The sequence below is a fragment of the Microtus pennsylvanicus genome, chromosome 13 (genome assembly GCF_037038515.1).
Source record: "Microtus pennsylvanicus isolate mMicPen1 chromosome 13, mMicPen1.hap1, whole genome shotgun sequence".
NCBI classification, from domain to species: domain Eukaryota; kingdom Metazoa; phylum Chordata; class Mammalia; order Rodentia; family Cricetidae; genus Microtus; species Microtus pennsylvanicus.
The window spans coordinates 12970728-12990061 of record NC_134591.1 but is presented as its reverse complement, the minus strand read 5'-3'; the positions used below and the strand labels follow the sequence as shown (position 1 = coordinate 12990061).

At 36.3% G+C, this 19334-nt stretch overlaps 1 protein-coding gene across 3 annotated transcripts in view; it reads right to left on the bottom strand.

The window, feature by feature from the left end:
* The window catches only part of Kdm4c (lysine demethylase 4C), a 173327-nt gene that overhangs the window by 25948 nt on the left and 128045 nt on the right, over nt 1-19334 (bottom strand). For all 3 annotated transcript variants that reach the window (XM_075947215.1, XM_075947216.1, XM_075947214.1), the window contains one exon: nt 6385-6570. In XM_075947215.1, the coding sequence (XP_075803330.1) occupies nt 6385-6570 (186 nt within the window). The remainder of the gene's footprint in view (nt 1-6384; nt 6571-19334) is intronic.

The window sequence follows — 19334 nt, the reverse complement described above, 5'->3', positions numbered from 1 at the left end:
ACAAGATAGATGTGAAAGGGTGAGCACTTTATATGGAAGAATTATATATTCTATTCTAGAAGATAATCTACATGCATCACTTATGTTTTGGTCATATTAGACAGAACACAGAAAAATACCTTCTGTTGTTTTAATATTCATCTCTGATTCCCAATATATTTTTTTCTTTTTTTCTTTCTCAGTAAAATACATATTTTATTCACAGGTTTGTGGCTGCACAAAAGACAGCCTCGCCAAAGTTTTGGTATTTATGACTTCACCTGCTCTTCACTCTACAGGGTAACACCAACAGCAAGATCCAGGTGTTAAAGGTATACACTCAATGGAGTCACCTTATAAATGGTTATGTATTAGTCTTCATAAATGCTCACACTTACATATTAAGTAGGCTATATAATTTACTCTCAAATATTATTCTTCCCAATCAAAGTTTGGACAAAAGTCAGAACAGTTAACATTAAAAAGAGTTCATGAGGGAAGAAGGAGCTAAAGGTGTTACAACAAGGGACAATTCCAGAACAGACATTTTCTTATCATTTGGCAAACTAATTTGGTCTCTCTTCTTGAAGAAGGGTCAACTGAAAACTGATGAATTATTGGAAGAACCAATATGGTTTGAATATGAAATATTCCCAATGGTCTCCTGTGTATAAACATGTGGTCCTCAAGTGGCTGGTGGCACAAAATTGAGAGATTATTAAAATTTAGGAGGTAGGCCCTCTGTTGGGAATGAATATCAGGGCTGAGAAGGGGAAATGGGCATAAACTCCTACACTTAACCAAGAAGCTCTAGTTGACAACGATTTAAAACAGCAACAAGAACAATAGCAATAACAAATACCCCCCTACTTTTTCTCTTCACTGGAGTCACTTGGTACATACTACACTAAAGGGTTGGCTCCATTACCAGCAGTAGATGACCAACACAAAATGAATTCAATGGTATTTTGTAGATTTTCTTATTGTCTTATGTTGTTTTGATTGGGCAATTTTGATCTAACTGGTCTTTATGTTTTGATCTAACTTGTATATTGTAGCTTCTTATGGGTTTTGTTCTTGTGTGCCTGTGTCTGTATAGTTTCCTTATTATGCTTTTTTTTGTTTTAGTTGTGTGTATGTCTGTGTTTTGTCTTCCAAAGAGGAAGAGAAAAATGGTGTAGAGTTGGATGAATAGGAAAGGTGGGAAGATGTGGAAAAGAACGAGGGAGGGAAAACTGTGATCAGAATATACTGTATGAAAAAAATTTTTCAATAAAAAGTATACTGGCTACTAAGGCTTTCTGGGATGACTACATACGGATTATACCTGAATATGCACAATATTATCTAAGATGTTATACATATGTTAATTATTATTTATTTTATAATCCTTATCTATGTTGACATCCTGTCAAGATAGGACCAAAAAGTAATTGTGCTATAAAGATACACTGCCCTGTGAGACACACTAATAGAATATAAACTCAATAAATTTTCTTGAGTTTTAGAAGAAATAGTAAAAGGAAAATCAATTAAAAATTTTCTAATTCTCATCATAACAGTTTAGTGCAGATTTTCTGTAGCACATCTTAATCAATAGTAACAAGTCTGAAAAATTATTCAGGTCCATTTTTAATCAAGGAAACTAATTATGTACTTTCCTGTCTTCCAGGTGTTAAGTGTTAACTGTACAGGATAGGAAAGTATCCAGTGAAGAAAACTACAGACTGGGAGAGACTCTTTGCTAGGTATACATCTGACAGAGGATTCATATCCAGGAAAAAAAAAAAACCCAAGAAGCAAAAACCACAAATGACTCAATTAAAAAATGTTCTATGGATCTGAACAGAGTTCTTAAGAAATAAAAATTGCTAAGAAGTAGGTCAAGAAATATACATCATCCTTAGCAACTACAGACATGCAAATTAAAACAACTTTGTGAATTTATTAACAACTAACAACCAAGGCTGGAGAGGGGAGGGGGAACTCTTTCATCATTAGTGGAAATGCACACTGGTGAAACCACTCTGCAAACCAGTGTGAGGGATATTGAAAAGGTTCAAAATAAATCTACTATGTGACCCAACATGTTTCTCCTTGGCTCAAAGCAGTTAGTTACATCCTACAGCACAGATACTTGCTTAGCCATGTTTAATTCAGATATAGTCAAAATAGTAAGGAAATCAGAATGACCTACATGTCCTTCAACTGATAGATAGATAAACAGGAAATATACGAAAGGAAACACTACTTAGCTTTTAAAAAGCTGAAATCATGAAATGCCAGAAAGACAAACATTTTGTCTTTCATTGATGGCTACTAGTTCCAAATACTCAGATATGAGTATATAAATTGGAAAAACCACAAAAATCATTAAAGTAAAAGGTAGTCGGGGGATTTGAGAAGAAAATGTTATGTAGATGATATATGAAGGGAGAAGGAGGGCTTTGATGAAGAGTGGGAAGGGAGAAGGGTCAAATAACACTAAGGATGATTAAAAAAAGAATCATACTTACCCTAAATTACATAATACATACAAATAATATAAAAATATGTAATTCTCTCAAATGAAGTTATCTCACTTGGGCTGACAATTTCCCTCACAGGAGTCACAGAGTATTTAACACCCCCCTCCCCCAACACTCTGCATGAGACTACAACTTCCTTTGGAGTTGTCCAATGAAACCACAGGTGAGGGTAGTCCAAGTGACTACCTAAGCAATATAGCCTGCTGCGGTAGCACATTCTGCTCCTTCAGCCAATAGTCTTTAAGATACTAGCCCACTGGGGCACAGTCTCTTATACTTTAAAAAGCAGCAGGAACTGTGCGCTCTCTCTCTTGCTTCTGGCTCCCATTCTGGTGGCTAGACTCTCTGTTTGCGATGAGAGGACTATTGTTTGGGACAGTGATTTGTAAGTTTTACCCCTCAAATAAATAACCTTTCTTATTATCCATAATTTTTAGCTGGTGTGGGATTGGTTTGCGGCTTCATCTGGCACCCAACATGAAGCAAACAGTAGAGTGTGTGGGTATTTTATGTATGTTTCTAACTCGGTTTAGGAATTTTGTATATTGATACAACTTTTAGCGTATATTTTCATATTATTATAGGTCAGTAGTGGTTCATATGTTTGTTATACATACAGTCAGATCAATTAGGTTCTTTAGATACTTAGAGATTGTATTCTGTCTAGATAGGTAATCTTCAACCACTTCAAAGATCTGTGGAACATGGCATTTAAATAACTTAGGGTTCTGTTGACATGGTTCTGACAGCACCAATCTATTCCTGAGAGAATGTTGAGCACCAAAGACACCCCACTTGGAGCTTGTTTTCTTCTAGGCAAAACTGGCCTTTGGGCAAGGAACTGACAATGCCTCAACCACTGACAAGTTACATAGTATCCAGAAATGGATAAGTAGGACTGTCAAATCTTGCCAAGACAGGGTAAAATGGTTTTGAAAAATTTCCTGTCTCTGAAAATGGTCTGTCAATTACACTAGGCCTTAGCCAAAGTTGGTTGCTTCAACGTTGAAATGACACTTTGGGTGATTGCTCAGGTAGCTAGTTGTCTCCATCACATATTGCTTGCTTTGGAAGCTACTTGATTGCACTTCCTGCCTGCTAAAGTAATATTATCTCCCTTCTCAGGCCTTTGATGGGGTTGAAGATTAGATAGTCGTAGTTACTGTACTCTTATGATCTAGTCAAGCCATTTCCTATATAAGACTTAGACTACATATGATAGAATGTTGATAAACATTTAGCATATGTTTCTTGCTTAATATTGTTTATGCTGGATGCCAATTATACTTGATATCTGTTCCTAGTGTATATAGTTTGTATTGGGTTTGGAACTCTCTTATTTAAACAAAAAGGGGAAGTGCTGAGGGAGCACATTCTGCTCCTTCAACCAATAATAGCTTTTAAGAGACCAGCCCACTGGGGCGTGGTCTCTTATACTTTAAAAAGCAGTGGGAACTGTGCTTCCAGCTCCTATTCCTGAGACTAGACTCTCTGTTTCCTGTTTGCAACGAGAGGACTGTTGTTTGGGATGGTGATCAGTTTTTCCCCTCAAATAAATAACCTTTTTTATCCATAATTTTTGATTGATACAGAATTGTTTTGTGGCTTCAATAGCCTATTATTGTTACCCTTGATTATATCTCAAAGCTGGACAACACAAAATTTGGATGCAGGACTTAGAAGATTTAAGCTGGATCTGACCTGAAAACCTCCATCCTGAAAATCAGTCTTTCATAGTATCAGAAGATGCTTACAAACTTCAAGAGAGAAAGAACCAATCAATAGACCTGCCTAGCTATGATGCCTGTGAACCACTACTATGGCCAGCATGGCAAGATGTCCTTAAAGGTACAATAGTGGCATTCATATTTGTGGTAAAAACAGTTCTCCAACCGAATTTAGCAACTATAACAGAAAGATAATTATGTATGTTACTGGAAACCTACCTAGGCAACTACCTAGGGCTAGGGAGTTCATGGATTTTAGAGGAAAAACTGCTACTCCCACTGTAGTAAACCAATATAATTCCTACTTGCATTCTAAACTTTATACCCACAGATAAATGTAGTTCTTAGTCTTGATTAAATAAACTTTAAGCAACAAATGAAGACCCCATTGTAACTGGTCAAAATGTTGACATCAACTGATCATGGAACGCCCAGCTCCAATTATTGTACTTATAACTCCTGCATCTCATGGCCTGAGGACCAACAAATATGCTATGAGATTGTATCTCCTATATATGACAGTTCCATGATACTGGAACTAGGTGGCTGCCTAAATAAGACTTGAAGGAACTACAACATCAACAGATATGGAAATGAGGAAGAAGAAAAAAAATCTCTGAGGTACTTACCAATAGACAAAGAATTATAAGTAACAATGACCTCTGAGAAAGGGAGAATTAATCTTTCCCAGGAATGAGACCCCTAACTGGTTACTAAATACCAAGTGGTCAATCCTAAAACCATATACATACAAGTGGTATGATAATATACACAAGTAATACTTAATGGAGTCAGCATATTAGGTGCATAAACACACACACACTAATAAAGAAACAGAGGTTATCAACTTGAGAGGGAGGGGTTAGAAGGGTAGATAGGAGTATTTGGAGAAAGGAAAGGGAGGAAACTCATGTAATTATATTTTAATTAAAACTAAAAAAACATTTAAAAATCTTTAAAGTTTTATTTCTTGGATATATTCAAGTTCTTATTAGCAATGTTTGCAAACCTTGGAACTACTGGATAATTTTCAAAAGATTTTGTAAAAGGTCACTGCATAATTAGGACCATACAGGAATATTTAGTATGCTTATATATGACAATAGATATGAACCTTAAAACAGACTTGTTTTGCTAATCAGTTTTTTGTAGTATTTGAATATTAAATATGTGGTCTAAGACAATTCTTTGTGTCATGTAGCCTAGAGCAGCCAAAGGTCGGATACCCTGTTTTTAAATATGTGAAAAGAAACAGAAATAGAAGGTCTGGTGATTTGAATGAGAACAGCCATCACAGGCTCATGTTTGAATGTGTGGTCCCCAGTTAGAGAAACTGTTTTGCAAGGATTAGGAGGTGTGACATTTTGCAGAAGGTGTGTTACTGGAAGTGGACTTTGAGGTTTCAAAAACCAACACCATACCCAATCTCTGTTTCTATTTCTCTGCCCCGCAGTTTCTCTGCCTCTCTCTCCTCCCCTCCCTTTCCCTCCACCTGCTGCCTGTGGATCAGATGTAAGTTCTCAGCTACTGCTCCAACACCATGCCTACTTGTATACTGCCATGCTCTTACCATGATTACTACAGGATAACAACCTGAAACTCTAAGCAAACCTCCAATTAAATGCTTTCTTTTATAAGTTCCCTTGGACATGGTGTTTCGTCACAATAGGACAGGAAAAAAGACATACACCAAACTTAGTAATGTTGAATAAGCTTTTATGTTTAAAATAACTTATGATACTAAACACAGAATTTGTTTTAAAATTTTTCTTTTACACATCTGAGGTGGTATTTTTCACACTGCTCTACTTCAAGTGATATTCTGACAACCCGAACACACGAACTGCACAATCTATATATATAAACACACACAATTATTCAGATACCTTTTACACAGATCCTGAACTAGAATGGACATAAAGAGCTTGATTCATTCATTTGTTCAGTCACTCAACTTACTAAATATTGCATTTAGTGCATATTAGAAACTGAAGGGTTCTGTGTCACTATGTGTAAATAACAACCCTCAATCCCTAGTCTAAAGTATATTATAGTCCAGACATGTCAATACCAACAAGGTATTCTAGACCTAAGAAGGGTCCAGAAAAAAATTTAGATAAAGTGTCAGCAAATGGGAGAGAAGTTCTTACCACATTTGAGTTGACTCTATGTCTGAAGCACGTGATGTTTACCACGTAAGGCCAGTCATCAGGCTCCATGAGTACCCCAGCAGCATGGGCACATGTGACATGGAATGAAGCTGGGCAGCGGCCATAGGAACACTGAATGCAGGCTCCAGAAACCTTCTTAACCCGGTGTCTACAGAAGATGCATTTCTGAAGGGTTAAAACAGAGAATAACACCCATTCGTCAGAGAATGATGGTTATTAAATGAATAACTCACCAGGCATTACATCAAGTTTTGACTCTAAGGGCCTTAGCAGCAAGAACAGCTATGGCAAAACAATCTTCTCACATTAAGAATAATACACGCCCACAGTCACATCCCATCAGACATATTCTGAAGTACTTCTTGTGGTCAGCAAAGTCAAATTCATTTTCACGTGCTTCTCCAGGTATAGACTTCAGGATAGAGCCCTGGGTGATCTTGTAATCAACCATGACTGCAAAGGATATTTCTGTTTGACCTGGACACAGGAGTCCTTTGTATATATGAAGTTAAAGCCCAGGTGCAAATATTCTTACACTAGATGAAAATACTTAAAATATTGAAACATCATACATATGGGAGAATTTTTCCATTTACAAGGAAATAGAAAGCATTCAATGGTTCAATGTGGAAACTAGAAATCAAGTGTTTAATAATTCAAATCTGAATGGTTGCTTCTTGACTGAGACAAAAAATGCCTTCCAAAGTGGTAAAACTAAAAATCATCCCAAAACACTATGTTTTTATTGCACATTTCTAGCTGTGAAGGGTTAGGGAAGAATGAAAACAAACAAACAAAAAATCCAAAATAACTTATCATAATCTAAAAACTAAGTTTCACAGAAAGGCCTTAAACATTATCAGAACAACTGTCATGAGAAATCGAGAAAAATCATACAGCTGCACTTAATATTAGGTTTGTGTATGGTTACTTGAGGGTTAAGAAAAAAAAAGTTGTGGATCAGCATAGGGTCAGGTAGAAAAGCCAGAAGAAACAGAATGATCTCAAAGCTCAACCTTTAATTTCCACATGCTTGGTTAAATGTTGGGGCAATGGGTCCCCTTTAACAGGTTAACTTTTCTTTGTGTTATAAAACAGGCTCTTAAAGTCTTAAAGTCATGTGGGGATTTATCGCAGTCATGTAAGAATCAATGTGCACCAAACTTCTAAATCCTTTTTTGTAGTTACAGCTGATGATTCCTGACAGTCTTAGAGACTCTGTTCTTTAATCTTGCTCTGCTCTCTTGCTACCTATCTATAATAACTGCCACTTCTACCCATGCTGTCTTGCCAGGAATAGAAATGGTCTTTATTTCATTCCATTTTAGTTCAGCTTCCCAGGGCTGCTAGGATTACCTTTATACAACATAAATATTATGTTCCTTTCTTCAGTTGCATCTTGTTATCTTTAAGTTCTTTCAGGAAAGGAGAGGGGGCACACCATGACATGAAATAAAAATGCTTGCAAAAGTCCTTCCATGACAGCAGCCTTACTTTTCACTAGTCCTCACGAGAGCACTACTAGATTCCAGGCACTAAATGTAAACCGGTTTCCCCTTACACTGAGGCTCAATGTACAATCACATATTTTATACTATAGACTAAACGCGTAATTTATTTTAAAACATATGTATGCATAGAACTATGAAGAGATAAAGAGAGAAGAGGAGATAAGAAGGAAGAGGGACAGGGAGAGACAGAGCAGAAATGAAGTCTCAAAGCATTACTGTAAACCATATCTCGATATTTTTAAAAATCACTGGACTCTGTTTTCAAACAGTATTAAAAAGAAAGGAACTGTTACAAAGCCACAGAAATTCTGATCAGGGCATTGGCTTCAGGGACCTGATATAAGGAAGAGTTCAGGGTTTGGGTGTTCTTTCTTTACTGCTCTTTGGTGACAGAAATCAACAGAGGATTTACATCTTTCTTTAAATAGAGCTATCAGCTTAAGAAGGGGGATTTAGCCTATGTCTTCAGGCAAGCTGACAGCCATGTATGTTTCTTTGAGACTGGCTCTCAACTTGTTCTGTATCCCAGGGAGGCCTTGAAATTGTGACTCTCCTGCTTCAGTCTCAATCCCAGTAGTATGGATCACAGAGTTCTGCCACCAGGCTTGGCTCCATGAAATCTTTAAAGACATTATGTTCCACAGAACAAAGAGGACTTGAAGATAATCAATATCTGGGCAACAACTAATAAAAGAGATTCATAAAGTCAAATGAGGACTCTAAGAGAAGATCTCTTATTGATGCATTAGAATAAGGTCACCAAAATGCTGACTTCCAGAAACTAACACAAGTGGGAAAAGGTGACACCAATGACATGGCATTGTCCCCTTAAGTTATCTCTTATACTTTTTCCAGGGGAAGATCTGGGGATTGCTCTGTGTTTGTTGAATTAAAATTAAAATCCTTCAAATAGATTTTAGTTATGTTTCATGTTCTGCTTCATCTATGTCAATATACACATTATATCCCTCATCAAAGACAATGGAGCCATGAATCAGAGCAACCTGGAAGTCTTCTATAAACAGATTGATGACATCTCTAAGATCCCGCACATCTGGGTTGAAGCACTGCATTTACATTTTTATGACACATTCTCAGTGACACTGATGCTCCACATATCAGGCTTCAAGAACTTTCTGGTTACAAAGCTAGAAAATATAATCAACTATTTTGAGGTACTTTTAATTCAAAAAAAATTAGGAAGTAAATGGCTTTTCATGTTTTGTACAAAGCAAAGGACTGAGGCTTTTCAGAAGAATAATTTATAGAGCATTGTACTTCCTTGGAGAACTAGATTTCCATATTTATTTTCATGGCACAGGCCACTGAGTGCACTAACAGACTGAGGAGATAATGAGACTTTGTGTATAATTTCTTGATGTCCAAGGACATAGCTTGGCAAAGGACATCAAGAAATGATGAGCCGTGAAAAAGTTGGAAGTTCAAAATGCATATCCTCTTCCTTTTATTTATATGATTGATAATATGATTGTCATTTTACCAGTTTTTATCATTCTTATTCTTTCTATAAATATCAAGGTAGTTCTAAAACAGGCATAAATGTCTTTAGAAATAAAATTACTATTTCTTGGTGCTCCATATAACCTCTAAGACCAAGCAATACTCCGTATTGCTCTAAAGCCCACCCTTGTGAATATGCCTAACCTTACCTTTCTTTTATATACCATCCCCAGTCCCCACACCTAGTTCTAGATGCTCATCTAGTGACTAGTTTGTACTTGCCCTGACCATAATCTACACAGGTTTTGGATAGGAGGTACATCCTGTATGACAGTACATGGGTCCTGCTAACATCTAATATCATCCCTCATGAGTGCCATCAACCTTCCAGCTAAGTTTGGTCTTGCACATTTTACAACAGGGCCACCCTATTTAGTCTGCCAGATCCCCTACTCATAATCCTCAGATCTAGTCCATGTTCCAGTCTAGTCCAGTGGCTAAATCTGTACTCTCAAACATACAACTTACAGGCTCTAGACAAGAGACACATTCTGTCTTCTAGCATAGAACCCCTCCCACATCAGATCCAACCTTCAGGCTCCAGCTTCCCTATTAACCTGTGTTGTCTCAGAATGATATGTCCAGACAGAAAACTATCAAACCCAATGGCAACGTTTAGCTATGAAAATAAAAACAATGTGAAAAATCAAGACAGTATGGCTTTTTCCAAATCCACCAGTCCCACAGAAATATTTGCCATTCAGAATTACCAAGGTGAAAGAGGACAGGGGTGAAGGTAGAAAGAAAAAGATTATAAACTTCAAAGAATAACAGGAGTTTAAAGACATAATGAAAAAGCTCAATATTAACTTAAAGAGAATGAACTTTAAGAGAATAACATGTGAAAGATTCCCATAAAATGCAAACATAAGGCTGAATGAAATGATGAAGTCAATGTAGGATTTGAAAGCAGAATTCAATAAAGACACTGATATATTGAAGAAAACTTAAGCTGAAATAAACATGGAATTGGAAAAATTAATAATATGAGCAGAAAAATTGAGGAAAAGCCTTATGAGTAGAATAAATCAAGCAGCAGCTAGAATAATAGAGGACTCAAAGATAAAGTACAGGAATTAGATAACACAAGCAATGAATATGTAAAATTCAATTAAGCACAGAAAAGAAACATGTGGGGCACAATGAAATGATTAAATCTTTGAATCACAATCATAGATAAAGGAAAAGAATCCAGGTCAAAGGCACAAGCCGGATTTTCAACAATAGCATAGAAGAAAATATCACCAAACTAAAGTAAGACATATACATAGATACAAGAAGCAGAACACTAAACAGATAAGAAACTCCCTAAATGCATATCATAGATAAAACACTAAATATACAGAGCAAAGAAAGAATATGGAAAGGCTGAGAAAAACCTCAAGTCACATATAAAAGAAAACCTATCAGAATTAACTGTTGGTTTCTCAATAGAAGCGTTGAAAGCAAGAACGTGGATCAATATACTCTAAATTACCACTAGTGGTAACCTAGCCTACTGTACTTGGCAAAACTGTCATAGTGTAAGAAGAAAAGACATTTCATCATGATATACATGGCCAAAAAACAAAAAATATATGTTTTCAAAACCAACACTACAGGGACTAGTGGAAGCAATACTTTGGACTGAGAAGAGAAATAAACACACATAGCCAAGATAACTTATAAGGAAAACAAACAAAGCTAATTACTAACAAAATATAAACACAATTAACACGATAAACCAACACAAAACAAAAACCTGTATAATTATTATATCTTTCAATATTAACACTAAATAATTAAATATTACAGGTCTCAATTCTCCAATCAAAAGACACAGCATTGTTGAACAGACCAACGAACAAAATCCACCTATTTAATGTCTACAAGAAATTTACCTGTTTACAGGCACCACCCCAAAGTTAAAACTGGGTGTGGAAAAGACAATCTAATAAAATAAGATGAGGAAGTAAGTAAAAATTATTATCCTAATCTTTGAAAAATTAGACTCAACCTAAAATTAATCAAGAGATGAAGAAGGGCACTTCATTTTAATCAAAAGAGCAATTAACCAAGAAAACATTACTATCTTAAACACACACACACCAAACTTTGAGGTACCAAATTTCATAAAAAGTATACAACTGAAATTAAAGCCGCATATCTGTTGATATAACCATTAATTGTAGGTGATTTCAATATCTCATCTGAACAAAAAATAAAAAGACAACTATCAGAATTAAATGATATATCAAATGGACACAACAGATAACTACTGAATATTCTACTCAAACAACAAAGAATATACATTCCCTATGGAAACTTCTATAAAAAAGGCCACATCCTAGGACACAAAACAAATCTTAAGAAATTAAAAAAAAAAAAAACTGAAATGACCTCGTGTGTCCATTCTGACCATAATGCAATAGAACTACAAATGAGGGGGCTGAAGAGATGGCTGCTCTACCAAAGGTCTTGAGTTCAATTCCCAGCTACCACATGGTGGCTCACAACCATCTGTAATGAGGTCTGGTGCCCTCTTCTGGCCTGCAGCCATACATGTAGACAGAATATTATATACATAATAAATAAATATTTTTTAAAAAATAGAACTAAAAATGGACAGCAAACTAAACACAAATTCATGGAAATCAATCAACCCCTTACCGAGTGATGAATGTGTCAAAAAAGAAATCAAAAATTTTCTGCATGTAAATGAAAATGAAAACAATGAAACTTCTGGGACACATTAAAAGCAGTCCCATGAGAGAAATTTATAGCTCAAACTGTCTATCATAAAATAAAATATTCAGCGCCATGCCGTGGTGTTACATGCTTATAATCTCAGCATTTGGAGGCTGAGCTGGCAGATCTCTGTGAGTTAAATGCCAGCCTAGCAAACAAAGTGAGGTGTAGGACAGTTAGGACTGTTACATTATGTGGGATTCCCCATTGGTTAATAAAAAGCTGCTTTGGCCTATGGCAGGGCCGAATAGAGCTAGACAGGGAAACTACACTGAATGCAGGGAGAAAGAAGGCAGGGTCAAAGAGACCTCATGGAGCTGCCAAATGAGAAAGGCACTGGAACTTTACCAGTAGGCCACAGCCACATGCTGATACATAGATTAACAGGAATGGGTTAAGATGTAACTTAGTTAATAAGAAGCTTGAGCTAATAGGTTAAACAGTGTTGTAATTAATATAGTTTCTATGTGATTATTTGGGTCTAGGCAGCTGAAAAACAAATGTGCAGTATGATTTACAGACACACAGAGAAATCCGGTTTCAAAAAAGAAAAAACAAAAAAAAAATCAGAATAATCACAAATGAATGACTTGATGCAACTCAAGAATCTAGCTTAAAAAAAAAACAATAAACTAAATCTAAACCCAGTAGATGACAAGAAATAATAAAAATCTGAGCATAAATGAAATAGAAACAAAAAAAATATAAAGAATCAATGTGTTAAAGAGCTTTGATTAATAAAATTGATAGACTCTTGGACAAACTAATTAAAGGAAAATAAAAAGATAAACCAAATTAACAGAAACACAAATAAACAAGGGAACACTACAGTCAACAATGAAAAAACTCAGGATGTTATAGTAGAATACTTAAAAATTCTGCACTCCATTAAATTTGAAAAACCTAAAAGAAATAGATGAATTTCTAGAATCATTCAAACCACTAAAATAAAACAAAGAAGTGAACAACCTAGAAAGGTTAGTAACAATGAGGAATTTGAAATAGTAATATAAAATCTTCTAAAGTGTCCAGGGACAGATGTGCTCATAGAAGAATTCTATCAGACTTTCAAATAAGGTTTACTGCCAATTCTTCTCAAATTATTAAAAAGAAAATTTGAACAGAGGGAGCACTCCCAAATACCTTCAATGTCAGTATTACTATCTTAGTTAACTTTCTATTGCTGTGACCAAACATGATGACCAAAGGCAGGAATCTGGATGCAGGAGCTGATGCTAAGATCATAGAGGAGTGCCGCTGAAAGGAATCTCAAAATATGTTCATCATCCTTAGCAATTAGAAAAATACAAATTAAAACAATCTTGAGATTTCATCTGATAGTAGGCAAAATGGCAAAGAGCAACTAAATAAGTGACAATAAATGCTGGAGACAATGTGGGGAAAACTGCTGGTGCGACTGCAAACTGGTCCAGCTACTATAGAACGAGTGGGGAATCCTCCAGAAGATGAAAATCACTCGATCATATGATCCAGCTAATCCTTTCCTTGGCATATGACTAAAGGACCGGATACTCTACAGATGATACTCTATTTGTTCAGGCATGTTCACCACTGTGCTATTCATAATACTTAGGAAATGAAAACAACCTACACAGCCTGCAAATAATGATTGGATAACAAAAATGTGGTTCACATACTGGGGAATACTATTCAGTTGGAAATAAAAATGAAACCATGAATTTTGCAGGTAAAGAAAAGATCTAAAATGTATTTTATTGAGGTAAGCCATACCCAAAGGAAAATTGCTGCATGTTCTCTGATGGGGGAGTGTCATATATCAATCTGTTGATTTCATTGGTTAAGCAATAAAGAAACTGCTAGGCCCATTTGGTAGGCCCACCCTTAGGTGGGTGGAGTAAACAGAACGGAAGGCTGGGAGAAAGAAGCTGAGTCAAGGAGTCGCCATGATTTTCCCACTCCAGAGAGACGCAGGTTAAGATCATTCCTGGTAAGCCAGCTCGTGGGCCACAGCAGATTATTAGAAATGGGCTAGTCCAGGTGCGAGAGCTAGCCTAGAAGAGGCTAGATAGAAATGGGTCAAGCGGTGTTTAAAAGAATACAGTTTCCATGTAATTATTTTGGGTAAAGCTAGCCGTGCAGGCGGCGGGGTGCTGGGGACGCAGCCCCACCGCACCTATTTCAACAGTTCTCTTTCATAACTGGAATAACTAGCACATTAACAGGTAAAAGGGGGCTATGATGTGTATATGTCCTCAATCCTAGACAAAGCAGTACAGGTAAACAATGACTGTTCTGAGAGGGACAATCAGCCTTTCCCAGGGATGAGCCCCCTAATTGGTTACCAAGTAATCACACTTGAAATCACTAAAGGACTGTGCAGATTGTATTTTTATATTTAGGTACTTGTACATAAATGAAACAAAAGAAACCAAAGAAAAAGAAAACATTACTTGCGAGGGAGCAAGGTGGGGGGAAGTAGACAAGAGGGATAGGAGAAAGAATATGGAAGGGGGGAAACTATATAATTATATTTTAATAAAAATTAGTTTATCAGATACCTAGAACACTAATAATAATAAAACATTAATCAACTCCTTTTTGCTTTTTGATCTCCAGATATTTATTTCTAGACGTTAAAGGACAAGCTAACATTCCCAATGCAAACATTGAGTGGTGATATGTTAACAGATGTCACTGTTGTCATAGTTAAGTCCAAGGACTGAATACAAAATTTTCATTTTAATCCAAGTCTGTTACTGAAAGTTTTATAGAAAAAAATATTTTTGTTCTGAGTTAAGTTTATGTTCTGCTAATAGGAACATCAACACGACACTAGAAATATCAACAAGTTTATGGCAAGAGTTTACAGTTTGGGAGCAGGGAGATATGTAATAATTTGCCTACAATGAAAAGCAGAATGCAAACTTTACCCCACACAAGTATGTAGATGAACACAATGAGAATTAAGTTTACTGAAGAATTGTGGGCAAGAAATGGAACAAGGGTGGAACACTGAAATTGAGGTTCCCAGTATTTATTTATTTATTTATTTATTTATTTATTTATTTATTTATTTATTGTGTATGCGATATTCTGTCTGTGTCTATGCCTGCAGGCCAGAAGAGGGCACCAGACCCCATTACTGATGGTTGCAAGCCACCATGTGGTTGCTGGGAATTGAACTCAGGACTTTTGGTAGAGCAGGCAATGCTCTTAACCTCTGAACCATCTCTCCAGCCCCACAAACAATAATTCTTGTGCTGTCTAAGAAGAACGTATTATGTGGGTGCTATCAAACAACAGGAAGACACTATTCTGTATACTTGTGCAATAGTTCTCACTCTGGAAATCTCTCTGGTAATCCATTCTCTTGAAGTTGGGTTCAAAGAATTAAGATGAAAGAGAATGATGTTAATGTTTTTATTTTAATTTTTATTTATCAGATACAGGAGAAGCTATCACTTTTTGACTCATGGGAGTCACGATAAAAAAGGTGAGAAAGCGAAGAAAAGTCAAATAGCAGACTAAAACGGAAAGGGCAAGAGGGATTAACTTAGCTAGGTGAAGAAAGGGCATGAAAAGTGGACAGTGGCAACAGTACATTCAGATATGAAAATACATTTAATTCAAAACATGGCTAAAGAGTCATTCATGATGAGAAAATTTTAAATTAAAATGTTCTCAGTATCAGTACTTGAACTATTCTGTTACTTAATGGACTGACAAGAAGGCCAATATAGAATGAGTTTCATGATAGCTGCCCAAGGGACATCAAATATAAAACAAGGAAGTAGATATGATTCTCCTTCCATGGCTCAGGTCATAAGCCCAACATGTAGCTAAAAATTGGGTACCACTCTAATAAAGGTCAAGGGTCATGAGCCCAAACAGAATAGGTAAATGAAAATGTTTTATTTGAAGTTTTCTGTAATTAATTTCCTACATTTCAAAAGTTGCAGACAGTCCAAGAATTCTAAAAATCCAGAAAACTGCTTTGGTGGTTCATTTATAAAAATCCTAATCCTCATTAAGTAATTATGAGATAGTCAAAATATATAATAAATAGGCATGCATAAAATTTACTTTTGTATTGCCATGACAAAGCACTACGACCAAGGCAAAAATATAAGAAAGCATTAAATTTGGGGCTCATGTTTTTCATTGGACCATGTCATGGCAGCAGGCAGTCAGAAAAGGTACTGGATCCACAGCTAAGAGCTTATGTCTGATCTGATCCACAAATGAGATAACTGGAAATGTTATGTGCTTCTGAAACCTCAAAGACTAGCTACAGTGACAGACTTTCTCCAACTAGGCCATACCTCCTAATCCTTCCCAAACAGCTTGATCAACTGGGGACCAAATATTTAAACATATGAGCTTATAGGGAGAAATTCTCATTCACACCACCAGTTATGTACATAACAAATAAAAGAAATAAAAAAAATGTTGTTTTGCTCTTCTTTTCTCTACATATGATTACTAGTTTTCTTTTTTAATAGTCTTCTTCTTAACTTTACAGCCAAATCTACACATTTCATATAAATATGCTTCTTGACTGTACTGCCACTTTCCTTCCTCTGAACAAGTTATCAAAGCATGATTAATTTCCTTTTAAGTCAAGGCCCTAATTGTTCCCTGCTGTTTTAAAACATTTTTTATTGTGAAAATAAAAACAAGTCATTCTACTTTAACATGCATTTTGTATCTCTGCATAATTATTTTGTATTATTGTCTCTGTTCACTTTGGCTCCTCTTCTAGTTGTGGTTAGGGCTAACCAATCACAACTAGAAGAGAAAAGAAGACAGAAAGGAAGATGAAGAAATGAATCTGAAAAAATTTAAAATTATACCACACTCCAGCACACCCCCACACCCAAGTGCCAAAGATATTAACCAAATCCCTCAACCAACTGCTTTCTGTGAGCACTCTCATCTCCCCAGCAGTCTCCTCATTCTCTGTTATGTCAGACTTAAATGCTTTGTCATTTAACCTGATTGATCAGAAGAGACCACTGTGCCATGAGAAACAGTTGTGCCAGATAAGAACTGACACAATGGTCACTGTTTCCACCTGGAAAAGGACAGTAAGAAATTATTGAGCTTATTCTATGAGAGTAGGTAAGAAGCATCATATTCCAAATTCTGCAATAAAATAAAGAGATGGCAATGGTGGTATATAACTAAAATCCTATCACTCAGAAAGCTAAGGCAGGAGGCTTTGGGGTTCAAAACCTGCATGGGCCATGGAGGGAATTCCACTGAAAGTGGCGCAGTTCATTTGGACATGCCTACTGGAGGTCCATTCATTTGCCATTCCTTAACAGAAAGACTTCATGTCAACAAACTACTTTTACACAGTAACCTGTAGTATGCTTTTACAGGGAAGGCAACTACTTTAATATGCTATGTAATGATTGTAAAAAAAAAAAAAGTAAAATATTGAGCTAAATATAGAGGTACACAGCTGTTCTCCCAGCAGCTAAAAAGCTGAAGCAGAAGGATTGAAAGTTCAAGGGTAGCCTGAGCTACAAAGTGGCATTCTATTTCAATAAGAAGTGAAACATTTGCCAGGAACAGTGGTACATTCTTGTAGTCCTAGCACTTGAGTGACTGAGGCAAGAAGACTACTATGAGTGTCAAGCCAGTATCAGCTACATAGAGTATTCCAGGTCAGCTAGTACTTTACAGCAAAACCCTGAAAACACCCCTCAATTACCCCCACTAGGCACGTTAGTAAATTATTGTCAAAAATTTAAAAAGCATAATCTTTGAAAAGAACCCCACCATAAATAATGTGTTTGCCAAAAACAGTTTAGTTTAAAAGGTTAACAAATTATTACAATATTTTAAATTAGCAATAGAAATAAAATGCTTTAAAAATAAATCTAGCATCATCACTGTTGTCAATTTTATGATATGCTAAATAGAGAACATCTGTTACATCACTAAGCAAAGCAGACAGGAGTGACTAAGATAAAAACTAAAAGGCTTCTTTACCATTTGTTGTGTCATTTTATGAAAACTAATCATTTTCCTGTATGGAAAAACCTGCTCAAGGAAATAAATTTTCTTATATCACATATTCTATCCTTTCTGAAGTTTTCTATACAAATAAACATGCAGAGTTGTTTTTAAAAGCAATAGGTAAAGTATTTGAATTAATACAAATTTACCCACAGTATTAACATCACATCTCTTTCAATTCTGGGGTTTCATATCATTGAAAGACTGCTGACATTAGTAACTTTTTTAAAATAAATAGTTTTAATAGAAGATATTTAGAGCTCATGCTTGTCCATCAGTTGTTCTTTTATCCTCATGTAGTTACTAGGAGTTGACCGGGGCTTGTACAGAGAGACTAACTTTAACGTGCTACAAGGGAAAGTAATGCACTTTACATGGCCCAAACTAACTCTGTGTTACATAGAAATGAAAAAAATTCCCTTCAAAAGGTCAACCAGGGAGGAGACTTTTATGAAAAATTCTGAATGGGTTAGAAGGTAACAGGAAAGAGCTTGACATTTTAAGCATCTATTGTCTACTTGTAACACAACCCTGTAACTAAAAATAACTTCTGTATTTACTGTAAAGCTCTTCTTGGCAAAGGGATGATAAAATTAGGTTTGATTGCTACACCAAGAGAAACCAAAGAAAAGAGAGGAACAGTAGGCAACTTCAATAGAGTTTGAGGGCATTACTGAACAATCTCAGAGAGTCTAATGTTTACAATCTGTTGTGGGAATTCCATCCCATAGCGAATTATATGGGGCAGCTTGGTCCAATGGGCCTGATTTTCTCTGGAGATACATGAACTGATAACCGGGGTGGGAGGGTCCACACCCTAGCACCTGCAGAGAACTTGGCCATTGCGCCTGTAGCTCTGGATTGCAATGAGCAGAGAGGCAGACATGGCAGGAGTTGTAAGGGCCGATGGTAGCACATGTAAGAAGCCAGCAGGCACTGGGTGGCCCATGGGGGAGAACAGTTGAATGCTGCAGTAGATTTTACTGTAGAGGTTGCTTGTGCTGGAACTGAGGTTAGCAATAATGGGCATTAGAACCAGAACCTACACAGCGTCTGTGGGTCTGTAGGTGACAGATGGTTAGGCAGCTGGCTAGCTTGCACAGTTCAGCCTTGAGCAGTACTCACCCAGACCTGCAGTTGAAGGGGGGAGGGGGGTGTTTG